This window comes from Aplidium turbinatum, chromosome 9, assembly GCF_918807975.1.
Source record: "Aplidium turbinatum chromosome 9, kaAplTurb1.1, whole genome shotgun sequence".
Classification (NCBI taxonomy): Eukaryota; Metazoa; Chordata; class Ascidiacea; order Aplousobranchia; family Polyclinidae; genus Aplidium; species Aplidium turbinatum.
The window spans coordinates 9,101,007-9,117,068 of NC_137480.1; the positions used below are offsets into that span (position 1 = coordinate 9,101,007).

At 36.8% G+C, this 16,062-nt stretch overlaps 1 protein-coding gene across 1 annotated transcript; it reads left to right on the forward strand.

The window, feature by feature from the left end:
* The first annotated feature begins 3,466 nt into the window (after positions 1-3,466).
* LOC145776653 (major facilitator superfamily domain-containing protein 6-A-like) lies at positions 3,467-14,891 on the forward strand. Its single transcript, XM_082587884.1, has 3 exons — positions 3,467-4,066; positions 8,708-8,888; positions 14,653-14,891. Exons 1-3 carry the CDS (start codon positions 3,467-3,469, stop codon positions 14,889-14,891), a joined length of 1,020 nt encoding a protein of 339 aa, XP_082444010.1.
* Positions 14,892-16,062: the final 1,171 nt, after the last annotated feature.

Sequence of the window (16,062 nt, forward strand, 5' to 3'; positions counted from 1 at the left end):
CAAGATCAAGCGGCGCTGGTTCGACTTTCGGGGTGTGCGCTAGAGCAACGCAGGTTAAGGATTACTTTCCATTTAGCGGCATCTAATTGATGGAATAACTCCCCAGCAATAACACTTCAACAGTCGGAAACTTCACGGTTTTAACTTCAGTGACCGGGCCTGCGTCAGTGGTTCAAAGCCTCTCCAAGAAACTTTTGCGAAACTGCCAAGCTTAAGCTCTCAAAGAAGCTTTCCTCGTCTGAGGATAAAGATTCAATCAATCAATTAATCAAACAAGCCAAAGTGCAGTAAAACACAAAGGCTGTAAACTAGAGCTACCGTATATCTTCTTTTAAGAGGAGTTGTCCTCTTTTCTCAAGAAAAATGAATTTTCTTCCGAGAACACTAAAAAATGCTGAAATGTCCTCTTTATTGGCAGTTTGGCTTTTCTTGCATATATTCTCAGCGAGATTTTATTGCGACGTTTCAGCGACAGCTTGTAGTCTATTTGTTTTCCAAACATTTCGTATAACAATGTAATATGCTGATTTATAAAATTTACAAGAAATTCGCGCATCTTATGGAACTGTTGTTGAATGTTCATTGCCTGGTTTATTGTAAGATATTAAACTACATTTGATACGTAATGCTCACACTTTTACAAAAAATTATTCTTTTACCTTCATACGTTTTATATTGGTACAACGCTTGTAGACGTTGCCGATTACCAACTGAGTTTAGCTTGTTTGTTACTTGAAACAAATCGACACGAATGTCCAAAAGTGCAATGTGTATAACACCAAAGCTGCAGCAAAAAGAAATTGTAACATGGATAGGCCTATAGCTTCGCAAGGAAAGAAACAGCTTTTTAGTTCACGCCGTTTTTAGCATCTTAACGATTATGTGCACTTTTGTGCAGCCTACTATCTTAATCATATTTCTTACAAGTAATTCAATAATTTCGATAAAGCTGACTATTCCTTGTTGAAAAAAGTTAAGGCGTGGCTATACCTGGAGATTCTGCCTGGTTTGTCACATTATGTAGATTTTTGCGATCATTGCTGTCTGACTGAAACTGTCTAAAAATTAGGTATTTTTTCACTTTTACTGACTCTTAATAATATAAAAGCTTTTGTTGTTTTGAGGAAGCACTAAAAATGAGAAAAAATAAGCTAAATATAACGTTAAGTCAAACTGTTTTCTTCTTGTTTTTTTTTTGGTAATTTTTGCTGCATGGGCCTAGCCCTATACTGTAATGATCTAAAAAGATGTAAACAATTTAGCCTATCAAGCGTAAAATTCTACTTGCTGACCAATGTGTCCTCTTTTAGGCCTTTTTATACATTCATGCTGTAGTCTTGTATAATATTGTTTACACTTGTTATATAATAAGTTATTGGCTTAATAAAGCAAAAGAACTTCCGGCTTTGAATCGGGACTGTTGTCTTTGTACCGGGAACGTTTGCTTTGATTCCAGTAGTAGTTACAAATGTTGCAACTCAGTGGCGTAGCTAGGGGGGGGGGGTGCGAACCGCCCCGGGCGGCACGTCTGGGGGCGGCACTTTCAGACTACGATTTTTGATTTTGATTATAATCTGATAAAAAAACGCATTTCATTTTCACATAATTTTTCTTGAAGGGGCGGCAAAATCTGAATCCGCCCCGGGTGGCACATTCCCTAGCTACGCCACTGTTGCAACTGTTTCGGAAATTAACGCCATGGCGGTTATTTTGGCTTTAAACTTTATTCGCAATCAGTTGCATGGAAAAATTGTGATTCGGCAAATGCAACTTAGAACTTAAACAGAGCTTCTAAATTTAGAGGCAAATTATAAGCACATAAGCTCTATAACTTGAAAGCTAAGGCTACTGGAACTTTTTGATCATGGACTTCTAAATAGTAGCATCTGGGCTGGAAACTCAGTGGGCAACATGAGGCCAAACAGTTGGTACAACAGTTGGCCAACAGTGGGCCAACAGCCAAGTAACTAACCCTGTTGGCCCACTGTTGGCCAACTGTTGTACCAACTGTTTGGCCTCATGTTGCCCACTAAGTTTCCAGTCCAGATGCTACTATTTAGAAATCCATGTTTTTGATAAACAAAACATCACTGAATGGTCAGAATGTGTGAGTGCTTTTGATGCAACAGAAGTAAAATAAATCAAGAACAACGAAAAAAATCAAACTGGTTGAAAAATATAATGCACGTCACGTATGAGCGATCACAATATCTATTTAGCCTACTAGCAAACTAAAGCATTATTTACAATAAGGCTTGTTTATAGAAGCTCACGATTTCATATCATATTCGTATTTCATACCATATCATATTTTATTTGAGTTTAACAAAATTCTGGTGACCGCCTTTGGGTTTTAGCACCATGTCGAAAGATATCGACAACAAATAGCAAATTTTGCTACACTATTTGAACGCTGTTTTTTTCTGCTTATCAGTTTTTTCCCCATAAAGTACAGTCAAGCTTGCTATCTGGTAAAGCATAAAAATATCTTTTTTCTTTACAGAATAAAGAAAAGAATAATGTAACATTGAGCTGCTAATAAAAAGACATTTACGTTTACCACGCATCAAATTTAGTATCATAAGTTTGATTTGCAGCCTATACGTGCCAAAATTCACTAGCGGTGCGGCAAGCTGGTAGCCTACTCGTAGTGTTCATTAATACGCATTTCACTGCAAATTCTCTATTACTTCTTTACCTCTTCTTATAAACCTTGATCTTCTATGGACCTATCACAGCTCATATGTTTTAATATTAAGTTGTGCTTCAATTATATTGCAATAGGGCTACATCAAGTATGCCTAAATGTAGGCTACAGCTATTCAAATTTAAAACGCTGCTTTCAACTTGTAAAGTCTCTTATAAGGCGTGCACAATTAACCAGTGATTAAATGTCAGTCACTAACTGCCTATGATGAATTATCTGTGCTTTGATGCCACATTTTTTTCAGGCTTAGCAAGTTATTATCCTTTCAAAACAAACTTCCAAAAGCAGCTCGGTTTATCTGCAACACAAAATGGTTTGATTCAAGCTGCTGATAAAATTGTTGAAATCATATCACAACCCGCCAGTGGTGCAATAGCCGATAAAACGAAGAGCATCAAAGTTGTCATGATTATTTGGTTAGTTTTGGGTGCTGTATTTGTTCTTCCCATGGTTTTCATACCTCCAGTACAATTCCAAAATTCAACCCTTGAACTGCAATGTTGCAATAATACAACAAAGTTGACTTGTTTGGATGAAGTCAGGGCAAACGTTTATTGCGATTTCTCTTCAAATCTCTGCAGAAAAGGTGAAGTCAATAACTCTTGTCCATTCATAAGTAAAAACTTACAGATACATAGAAAAAACGTCCTTTCTTTGATGGCTTGTTCAGAAAATAGAAATGCAACCAAAGCAGAAGCAATACATACTAAAACATTTGTAATCTTATTTTGCCAAACACTTAATGGAATCAGACAAGAGATGTATGAAGCAGCATTTGCGTTGATGATATCCTTAACCGTTGCTAGTGCAATATTTCTTGCTCCGATGCCTGCACTTATTGATGCCTCTATACTACAAGCATTGGGAAAAGATAAGGTTGATAAATATGGGCTTCAGAGGCTTTGGGGAGCTGTTGGATACGGTGTTCTTGCTATGGGAGTTGGTTTTGGAACAGATTTTATAAGCAACAAAGAAGCTGGGAGCGAATCAGAAAAAAGTTACTTGTTCAGTTTCATTGCAGCTTCTGTTCTGTTTTTGCTGACAGCTGCTGTTTGCATAAAAATTGACATTGCAAGTCCTGGAGCTACTAACATTTTTCTTGGAATATTCTCTCTTTTAAAGCAAGCAAAAATTATTCCCTTCTTTCTCATGGTTTATTTTTCTGGTTGTGCCATTGGACTTCAAGTTTCTTTCCTATTCTGGTTCGTGGTTACGTTGCCAGGAGCATCTCACACAATTCTTGGTTTAGCAATCGTCGCCAATGCAGTGGCTGAAATTCCTTTTTTCCTGATAGCTGAAGTAGTAGCAAAGAAAACAAGCTACAATTTTCTGTTATGTTTTGGATTATTCTGTTATAGCGTAAGTAGCCATTTGCAAAACATATTTTGTTAGTTTAAGTTTAAGCGAATCAACTTTTTTAAATTAGTAACATCGTGTTCTATTAGTGTTAACTTTGAATGATGAATTTTCCTATGCAAACGCATTTTCTTTTCGCCAACACGTTTTCACCTAACATCGCATCCAAGACTTGTTTTGCTGCGCTGCACGTGATCTTTAAACAAAGTTCGTATAGTCTACGCCACGGTACTTATAATGTAGATGACGTAATATGGAGCAGCAGTAAAGGATCTCGCTGCCCAATCATATGAACCTGGTTCGAATCCCAGCTTAAGCTGTTGTTGAAAAACACGCTCACCTTTACCCAAGGTGTAATATATTTGGAGGATGCACTGTGGTTGTTAAGAAAATGTGGTCGCAGAGAAGAACACTATTTAGCCATCCTACTCTTGTGAATGTGAAGAATCTCATTTTCTTATTTTGCGAGATTCAGCCACAGAGAATGCGACTTTTACTTCCTGTAATTGGTTGGTTTTGGTTTTTGAATCTTTATCCTCGGACTGACAGCTTTTGATAAGTTATTCTTGGCAGTTTGGTATGCTTGTTGCAGAGGCTTTAAACAACTGACGCATGGCCGGTTACCGAGATTGAAAGAGTGAAGTTTCCGATTGTTGAAGTGTTGTTGCTAGAAACTTATTTCATCCTCTAGGTGCCGCTGAATGGAGAACAATCCAGAAACGAGTTGCTCAAGCGCACACCCCTGAGTCAAACCAGAGCCGCTTGATCTAAAGTCTTGTGCTTAACCACTCAACCAGTCATTCTCAACCTTTTTTGGCCCGTAGACCATATTTAAAAAAAAATACGATGGACCACTTTGCAATGTTGATGTCTCATGAACACCACTAGTCGAAACATGCACACAGGTCAGAAAACTCAAGGGCGTGTTCAATCTTAGTCCTTAATAAAATAATACGTAATTAACTAATTAAGCAAACCCTCTTAATTTGCACACTCAACCTTAACTACTTGAATACACATAATTTTAATTTCAAATTTTATTCTAACAAAACTTCATGCACAATTGCACATATTGTTTCAATAGCATGGTAATGTCATGGTAATGTTTCAGTCTTGCCTTCTTAGCAACAGGAGCTTCTAACATTTTGTTAGTTTGAAAGCACTGCAGAATACAATACTTAATTTAGCGTATGAAAAAATATAACATGTGACATTCATAAAATAATTTAATTAAAATTCAGTGAAACAGCGAATAGCTCTACTCTCCCTATAAAGAAACTTTGTATCATGAAGAAGCGCAATCTTCGTGCACCGACACCACAACAATTACAGCAACATATGATTTATTGATTAGGTCTACCAGCACTTCACTTATGCCTTGAACAGTTCAATAACCTACTCGTCAAGTAGTAAAATATGTTCAAAAACTGCGGAGCTTATGCGTATCTAACACTTCCAGAAAAATCGATCAAAAATCACGTAGTAAACATGATTATTACGTCACGCTGACATACAATCATACATGCTACATAGTTTTCTCACACCTGTATGCAGTCCTTACATAATTTACTGTAGTAAATGATGTAATTTTGAAGAACGTTTTATCAAGGATTTATAGAAAACTCTCTGTGGACCAACATAAATTCCAGGTGGACCACCAGTGGTCCACCTGGACCACGTTGAGAATCACTGCACTAAACTAACGGAGTGGATCATTACACAGGTCAACAAATTTTAACTAAATTTTTTTAATCAGAGATACAATTTAACTTTCCTAGATGAATTTTCGGCGCTGATTCCCAATCTGTGCTCGATTTTTCTCTAGCACAGTGATTCCCTACCAGGGGTTCGCGGACCCCTTGGGAGTTCGTGAGAAAGCATTTAGGGGTCCGTGATTACCTTGATAAATTTTGGAAAAAAAAATGTTCTATACGCACGGGTAGAGCACCAGCTATGCTCCGGAACAAATCCGGATTTGCTGCTTCAGTAAAAAACGAAGCTCCTCGCGTGGTTGTTACCCATTGCTTCTTACACAGGTACGCCTTAGCAGCAACAATTTTACCAGCAAGTTTCAAAGAAATTCTGACGAATTGCGTAAAAGTTGTTAATTTCATCAAAAGCAGAGCTGTAAACCACCGTACTTTTAAAGCGTTCTGTCAAGAAGTGGGGTCAGATTACGAAGTACTTTTGTATCATTCTGAGGTACGTTGGTTATCTAGAGGAGAAGTTTTAAAACGACTGCAGCAGCTAAAAAGTGAGGTATCAACTCTTTTGAAAGCAAAAGGAAGTCTCCTCTCAAAATTGTTTGAGAGTAAAAGTTTTCTATACGGCATGGCCTACTTAGCCGATATTTTCGGTCATATTATACAATGTTAATCGCAGTGGCGTATCCTGGTTGGTTGAGCAAGGGAAGCACTATAACTCGTGGGGGGTTAGAGCGTGCCGAAGGCACGTGTATCCTAGGGGGTCCGGGGGCATGCCCCCCCAGGAAATTTTTTGCAAAATTACACTCAAATAGTGGATTATAATGCTTTCTAAAAACACTTTTAGGGTAATTAATATTTGTATGAAATTTAATTATTAGCAGATAAACAGGTATTAACTTATTAAAGGTAGCTCTTACACACAAACGGGCAAAATATGCTGCTAAAATTAGAGAACACCAAAAACTCAGCTACAGCTACCTACTGCTGAAGTAGCTTAAGCCAGAATTCATTTCAGTCAAGTCAATTCTAGCCTAGACCTCACATATCATGTCTTATGCCAAAGTCTACCCAGCCAAGATAACAGTGTAAAGCCAACATTTGGCTCAAACTTTTGCTTACTAGGCCGATATTATAACCATAACAGCGCCTTAGATTTTCTCATTACCTAGCATCCTAGCTCAATGACACAATATCCAACAGATCAAAATTGCCAGACTATGAAAAGGCCTTAAAGCCAAAATAATACAAAAAAGACCAAAACAAGGAAAATATTAGACAAAAAGGCCAAATGGATATAGGCCTATTTACCTGCTTTTTTTCCTTTCTCTCTTGCTTGTTTCTCCTTATAGCAAAAACGAGAGCAAGGGAAGCGATACAATCTTTGCATCCGTAAGCTTCCAACTTTTTTAAAATTAAAACCGAGCTGAAATCATACGCGGGCGTGAGTGAGAAACTGTTCTAATTCGTATTTAGGTAAAGAAATTACGAAATCGTTTTACTTAAAAATATCATCTTCTCTTTTTTCAATTTTGGCAGGGGAAGCAATGCTTCCCTTGCTTCCATTGAGGATACGCCCCTGGTTAATCGTGACATTCAAGGACCAGGTGTCACAATTATTGATGCAGCTGAAAAACTGAAAGCGTTTTTAGCCAAGTTGCCGGTTTCGATTTAGCAGATTGGAAGCAGGTAATTATGCTAACTTTCCAATGTTAGAAGATCTTATCTTGATGGATGAAACTCAAAGAAAATGTACTCTTTTGATCTCTATGAGAGAAAAAATTTGCGCATACTTGGAAACCTTGCAAATCTCATTTCAACAATATTTTAATTTAGAACACCTGCCGCACGAAGTTGAAACATGGATTCGAAATCCTTTTGTTTTTGACTTGAGCAACATTAGCGATGACGATCTCAGTAAAGATGACCTAATTGATTTGAGATCAAAAGAGTTATTACGTATTGAATTTCATTCAAAAACTGTGGAAGAATTTTGGTGCTCACAACTGCAAACCTACCCATTCTTGGCAAAGCAAGCGATTATTGTTTTGTTACCATTCATAACCACTTACCTTTGCGAGGCAGGATTCTCAGCTCTTGTTACTATAAAAACTAAACATCGAAATCGCCTGGACGTTGAAGATGACATGCGTGTTGCATTGTCAAAAACTCAAGCACAGTTCAGTCGTTTAGTTCAGGAAAGGCAACAACAGCCCTCTCATTAAATTTGCTTACGTTGAAAAAGTTTCGATATGGCACTTTGGGTCACCTTAATATTCAAATACTGCTGACATTTCTTGAACAATTTATTCCTTTTTTTATTTGAGCAACTGTTTAACCTGATATTTGCCGCAGGAGTCATATCGGCAATGCAATATGACACAGTACAGTAGTTGAGTAGCATATTTATTACAATAGTCAATAGTATGTTAATTGAGTTTCAGGCAAAATTTAGGCAGAGGTCCGCAGAATTAATAATTTGTCTAAAGGGGTCCGTGACAACAAAAAGGTTGGGAGCCACTGCTCTAGCACATCAGGTTTTAAAACGGTAATTTTGCATTTTAGTATTTTAGATATTTTTACGTATTTTGCGTATTTAGTTATATAAAAATAAGTTTCTAAAATGCAGCTGATAATCACAATGCATTGTAAAATCCGCTTTGTGCAAGCTTGAGGTCAGAATTTGTCATGTCAAATTGCGTGGCTTTTGCGTTGCTGTATGTCAAATTTAAACAACAAAAATTCTAATATCTCAAAACTCTAATGTGCTGCAGAAAAAAATAAGGACATTTTCGGAATCAGCGTCGAAAACCGGTCAAAAAACGCCTAATCGGGACTCTGATTAAAACTTGTTGCTGACCAGTGTTACTTTTCTTATCAGAAAACTTTCAGATACTTTATTCCGAACAATCTTTTATCGTTAACCTTATTTTTGGTACAGATTCGCTTCTTATGCTATACACTGGTAAAAGATGCATGGCAAGTGGTTCTCATTGAATTGTTACACGGGCCTTCATTTGCGTTCCCCATCACTGCATTGAACGCACAAGCGGATTTACTTTCGCCAAAGGGGATGGTTGCTACTACAGTTGGAGTTACTCAAGCTATTTACAGAGGAGTGGGTGAGCATTGGTTATAGCCTAACTTTTGCGTCAAATTAGATGACTGATGTGGACCAGCTGCGTCGACTGAACTTTCTTTGTAACTCTTTTTGCTAAACAATAATTCCCAACTTGGCAAAGAAAAGTATTTTCTAAATGAAAACATAAAATCAATAAAAAAAATTGTCAAGCCATAGATCAGTCCAATAACCAAGATGTTTCATGTTTTGATTTGAATGGTGTTTGATCAGGAAAGTAGCCTACTATAACAACATGTAGGCTAAGTAACAACATGTATCAACAAGTAGCCTACTTCAACATGAAGAAATTCTCCCCGATCCCAATGACTGCAATGACACAGCCAACAAATCATAACATTGTTTGAATGACTACCGCCCAATTGTCACCCTTCTAGCCTTCAGCTAGAGAATAGAATTGATCTTTGCTTTAAACCTTTGTTGGTAAATACAGAAAAAAAAGCAGTGGTTGGTGTAGGAATTGAACTCAGGTCATCGAAATGACTACTCGCTAGCCAATCACTTAATTTGCTATTTATTATCTGCTTTTGTACTTTTTTACATCACGGAAAACGTAGCTTATGATTGGTTGATTGGTTGGTTCGAGGCTTCAGTGGCTGTAGCAGAATTTAGGCAAAGTGGCTAAACTTGGGTTTACATGTCAACATGTCAACTCTCAGTAAGATCCAATGACACCGTCAACCAATCACAACATTTTTAAGTGGCTACCCTTCAATTGTGACTAGAGATGTAAAAAAACGTTTTTTTTTTTTTTTTAAAAGCGAGCTCGTTTTTTTGTTTTTTATCGTTTTTTTTTTTTTTTTTATTCGTTTTTTTTTTTTACCTATTTTGACATTAAATGTCACAATATACAGCAATTAGGGTAAACTCATTGCAATAGCGTCTCTTTCAACAAACAAACAGTCTCGTAACTCGTATAACTTATTTCAAATCAGGACTGCATGTCTGGTATATTGTTTCATTGCAATTTTGTAGATCTCAAGTTTCAACACACGAGCCATAAAGACTTCTCATCGTCTCAAATAGTAGTAACAGTGTCCTATGGTTGGCACATCTCAAGTATTGTCCGTAATTTGGTCCAGCCAGTTGTTAAATGCAGTACCACACTCGTGCACAGTTTCGAAGCCACCTGGGATTTTGGTTAATGGGCATGTTAGGACCAGGTGGTCAGTGTCCTGTTTCTCTGCTTCACAAAGGCACTTTTGACCAGCACACCACACCTTTTCCAGTACAACGTCAAGAGTTGTTCCAGTTGATGTGCATTTGGTGCAAACTTAATGAAAACCACACAAGCGGTTCTCGAGTTATAAGTGAAATAACCTTAGCCACTAGGTGGCTTCATATATAAGGAGCAATAGAAAAACGGCAATATCTCAAGAACCGCTAAACATATTTGGATAATTTTTAGCTCTAACCCCCATGTTTTCTGGGTGGGCTATCTGTTTATGAACATTAAAACAAGTTTTGGCTACTACTTTTTGAGATAAAAGAAATTAACTCCTTGTCGTTACGCACCGATAAAACCATGATGCGTAACTTAAAAAAAAATTACTTGCGTAGAGGAAAGATAGATGAAAAGTTTGGCAAAAGCAGTGTAGTGCTAAAGTCCCAACTTTTAGCCCAAATCACATTTAAATGTAGTGAAAGATGGAACATTTTGATGTTTTTTATTTTCGCTGAAGAGGTTCAATACTCCTTTGTGATGTCATAGTCATGTTTGTTTTATATGGTTGCACTTAATCCATCCAATTTAAACTTGTTTGCAGGACTTTGAGACTTTAGCACTTTTTTGTTTTCGCTAAACTTTTCGCCAATCTTTTCTCTACCCAATTTTTTTTTTTTTTTTTTTAAGTTACGCATCATGGTTTTATTGGTGCGTAAGGGTTAGGGTCCATTTCAAGGGTTAGGTCAATTTCTTTTTATCTCAAAAAGTAGCAGGCCTAGTTCCCAAATAAAATAAGTTTTCATCTTTGATGTTTGTTTTGTATTCTTATCTGCATTGCGGGAATATGGGTAAAACTTTATACTTGTCAGGAAAAGTATAATGAAGCATTTATTCACTATATGAACACTGAGCAGTGCTGAACAACTCCACTTTAAAAGGAAAATTTCTTCATTCAGGATTGGTAGTTACTAGCAATAGTCAACATGGGTGGTGGGCGTTTGAAAGGAACATTAATCTAAACCTTTTCTGACAAATGCACTTACTTTTGACAGCTAAAAATATCATTGATAAGATCTCTTACATTATGTCACAAATGATCTGCAAGAAGCATCAATCACAAAGTGTCTAAGACTTTACAAGTTACAACACACGAAAAGACTTCTGTTTCAACATTTATAAAGCATATATACATCGTTGTTAAGCTATCAGTTAAAAAACATGTTTAAACAAGCTATTGGCAATAGTTTGCATTAGTAAATTACCACAAACAAGGTATAATGTGTGTTCTGAATACTGTCATTTTGTTTTTGCCAAAACTTCGTCAACCCATTGAGTGTGTACAAGAATAACCAATCCCGGTATACTAACATCGTAGGCTAACTTCCATAAAAGGAAAAAGAAATTAACTCATCTACATTATGTCATGTATCAAATTGCATTAATTCAATGTTTATCAGGTCTACTGCCACAAACATGCCTGAGAATGAAGAAGAAAGCAAAACAACGTAGGACTATGCAAAAAACATATGCTGCTGCCAAGCACAAACGCTTAGGAATTTCAGCACAACCATAAAACCATTTTTACTAGTTTAATGTTTTTCAAGAGCACTATAATGAAACTAAGCTGCAAATTGTAAAAAATTTGCAACTTTTCCAGAAAAATATGAAAAAAACAAAAAAAAAAAAAAAACGCGTGTTTTTTTTGGCCCAAGTTTTTTTGAAAAAAAAACACGTTTTAAAAAAAAAAACGGTTCGTTTTTTTTTTGCATTTACATCTCTAATTGTGACCCTTCTACCACACAGCCAGAGACTTGATTCGTGGTTTGAACTTTGTTTGGTAATTACAGAAGAAAAAGAGTTATGACAGAGGGGTGGAAATCGAACCCACGTCATCGAAATGTATTCCCTAGCCCTAATCCTCTAAGCCAGTGGTTCTCAACCTTTTAGTCTTGGTGGACCCCTTTTGGTACCTTCGAAGCGGTCGCGGACCCCTAAAAATTTATATTTGAAATTTTGGTAGGCTAATATATCGCGTCTCCTTATGGAATCATATGTTACATAAGTTTCAAAGCAACACACTTGGAAGGATTTGCTGGATTCGCAACGCACTTGATGATTGATGAGATTGACGAAATTATGTTATGATAAGTATGAACTATCTGTTGGCACACAGGATCAAACATCAGTAATCCATATGTTCATTTGATGTTTTTCAATAAATTTTATCAAAAGTTAATAGAATACTTGCGACCATTAAAGAGAATTTTTTCCTTTTTTCATTTGTAAATTGACATTAGATCAACATTAATTCGTTATAATCATAGCCACTGCAAAACTGTGAGTGGTGATGGAAATGCAGACGTTAGTCCAGTGTTTCTCAAACTTTTTTAGTGCATCGTCCCCTTTTCGTTATTGAAATAAAATTTCGCCCCCATAATTCTGTCAAGTAAAATAAACATTGATAATAGAGTGATAGACAAATTTAGTTTTAGGAATTTAATCATCGAAATTGACAGTAACATGAATACATGATAATGTTCAATGGGATGGATGAGCTTGGCGACTTTTACAAAGTTTTGAAATGTTTGGCGACATCTTCGTAAGATAGAGTCGAAGATCATCCCGTTTATGAACTAGCAAGCGTTTCTTTGCTTTGAAAGCGTCAATGCCACAGCCGAAAACCCCTTTTCAACCATATATGAAGTAGGAAACAACAAAATCCACATTTTAGCTTCTTTCCAGAGAACCTCATATTTTCCAGCAACCATGCACCAAAACAAATCGTATCGATCATTTTTGAATTTCACTCTTGACTCATCTGTTTGCATATCAATGAACTGCTCTTGAAGTTCCACTTCTACAGTATGTATGTTGGTTTGGTAGAAAATGGTTGTACCACCCAGTTTGGAACATGGAGGTCCACGAGATCTGGAAAGCGGAGTTTCATGTCTTTATGAAGCATGTCTAAATGTGAGCACTATTTTTGCCGTTGTTCTTCTGTAATAACATTCTCGCTCAAATTGAGAAACTGAGTTAAGACATTTTGACCTGCACTTATCTTGTTGTTGACGCATTTTATCACAATGTTCAATGATTCATGCAGTTCAGGACTGAGCTTACGGGCAACCAAATGCTGACGGTGAATTACACAATGTATTGCAATAAGTCCAGGAATTGCTCTTTTCATCAGTGCAATGAACCCTCGATGCTTTCCAACCATTGCCGGAGCACCACCAGTTGCGCATTGTAGAATATTCTTCAGTGGAATCCCTTCTCTTCGTAGAAGTTTTTCACTGCATTAAAGATGCTTGATGCCCGAATATATGTAAGAAGACTGAGCGCAAAAATCATTTCTTCTTGTTCTCATATTATGAACAAAACGCACATATCCAACCAGCAGCGATACATTGTCGTTCAAGGTGGAATCATCTATTTGCAGTAAATGGTTAGCGCGTTGGACTGTTATTGGTGGTTTGATAAGTTCGCCCCCTTCGAGTGTTTTCGCCCCCCAATCGCCCCCTTTGATTTTTTCGCACCCCTGGCTCTCAAAATCGCTCCCAGGGGGGCGATTTCGCCCACTTTGAGAAACGCTGCGTTAGTCAGCAGTCTAAGTTAATCATTGATCAACAATCTGTTGTCTCAAAAGAATCAATTTAAACATAGCCAACAGAGTCTTTTTTTTAAAGGGTTTAAGTCATTTAGTGTAGGTATATGATATGTTTTAGTTAAGAAACCAAACCTTTGTGCTACCGGTATGTCCTTTGTAATTTCAAACGACGCACCAATGCGTTGCGACTTACAGTTTGAGAATTACTGTAGGCTAATACATAAACAAAACACAAACAAATTTTCAATTTCGTAATTTATTAATCATGCTAAAAACTCAGAAACTTTCACGGACCCCCTGAAATCGCTTCACGGACCCCTTGTGGTCCGCGGACCCCCGGTTGAAAACCACTGCTCTAAGCCATGCTACATATCAGAACTGTTTGCGTTTTTTCTCTGTTCTATCTCTTGCTTCTTATTGGTTGAAACGCTATTTTACTTGTACTTCTGATTGGTTGATTGCTTCGAAGCTTCACTGGCTCTGACAAAAGTTGTTATGCTAAAGAGGCTACCTATCAATTACGTCTATTCATCCAGAGCTTCCAAGTCAATAAGAAATTTTTAATAGTTCATTTGACTAACGATTATTGCAAACAATCAAAAATTAAATATTTCAATCTTTAAGTTTACCGATGATTTTTTAGAGGTTGCTTTTAATCAAAGATAAGTAAAATTGTATTTGATAAAGATTAAGTTGCAATATGGAAGTCCCTTTTGAACCCCAACTAGCGGCTCAAGAAAAGTACTGATATCATGCGTGCAGCTTACCAAATGTAGTTTGGACCAATAAGTTGTGGAATTACAATTATGCAACAACAAAAAGTCTCACTTACAATTATAATTACAAACAGTCTACATGAAAATGTGTAATTAATTATATTCTGTTTGTTTTGTAAACTCTGTTTGGAACCCTGCCAATAATATATGAAGAATTGAGATAAATTAGCAACTTTTTTTATTTTGATATAATATTAAGGTTTTTCAACTGGAGCTTTATTGGGAGGAGTTGCTTACAAAAATTGTGGACCGATTACAACTTTCCGTGGAATGGCGATTTTATGCTTTGCTATTTCAATCTTGTATATGCCAGCAGTGAAACTAGTAGAGTGTATCGTTCCAGAGAAAACTGATGCAAATATTGAAGGTTATTTGTTTCTTGTTGTTTATTCTTCACCCCATCCAGAAATAGCGTTAATACGATCACTGGTTTGTTAGCTAAAATTGTAAAAAAAAACACTTAACAAGTAGAAAAATTATTCAAAAAATAATTGTAACATTGAAAAATCGGCCTGTGGTGATTGGGGTTGCCAATTTGGCTTGTACGATGGACCTACCTGTAAAGTTGGCAAACTTTTTATTCTCTGTTGTGAAACATCTTTCACGAAACTACAGACAACCTTATAGTTACGCTCATTTATACATACCTCAGATTGGCCGAGTTATTCATGCTTTTAGAAGACCTTTTATCTATACATTACGAATGTACATGCACATGACGGGCTGTTGAAAGAATAGTTTGGGCCCGGTACCGATGTGATCCTTGGGCCAAATCAAGATACTTCCAAGAAAAATGCACTTTATCCAAAGAATACCTGATGGTTTCTTTAAGTTCCCGGGACCCCTGAAAAGTTTACAGAACCCCAAAATCATCCCGGCTTCAGGTTCAAAAGTACTCACTATGGTCCCACCTGTAAACGCTTCTCTGCACATGTCTATTTTTTACAGTAATTGTATACTCTTCTTCAAAATGGTTTGAGGTTACGGCTATCCCGCATGCTATAAAAATGTCAATATTTTCAAGTAACCGATTTCATTTTTCACATTAAGGTGGTCTTACTTCTATTAACAGTAAAATTGTGTTGCATGTTTTATCCAGAAACATATTCTTTAATGGAAACAAGATCGATACAAGAAGATGACTGAGAAAAATACTTGCTCTTTGATTGCTGAAATGTTGAACCAATAAAATAGCAGTTTTCTAGCAAAAGAAAGTCTACTTTTTTGAGAGTGTATAACAGTGGCTTTAAAGCAATACCTTTTGAAACCGTAACCGAGCACGTCCTTTTCGCTGTCCATTCGTATTAGGAAAAATCTTAAACATTAGCTGCCGATACTGCAAGCCTCAACAGATTGAGATACAAAGATCAGCTGAAAGTCTCCCTCAACCTTGCAAACATTGATCTGGATTCATGGGAACAACTTGCTAATGACAAATCACTCTGAAGAAAAAGAACTAGGGAAGACAGGGAAATTTTCGAAAAAATACAGGATACAAAAAGTCTAAGAAAAACGAAACACTAGAAAAGAAAAGCTACAACTACCACGTCCCCCACCCTCCATACCAAGTGCCTTTTGCCCACGTCTTTTCCATCATAGACTGGGCCTC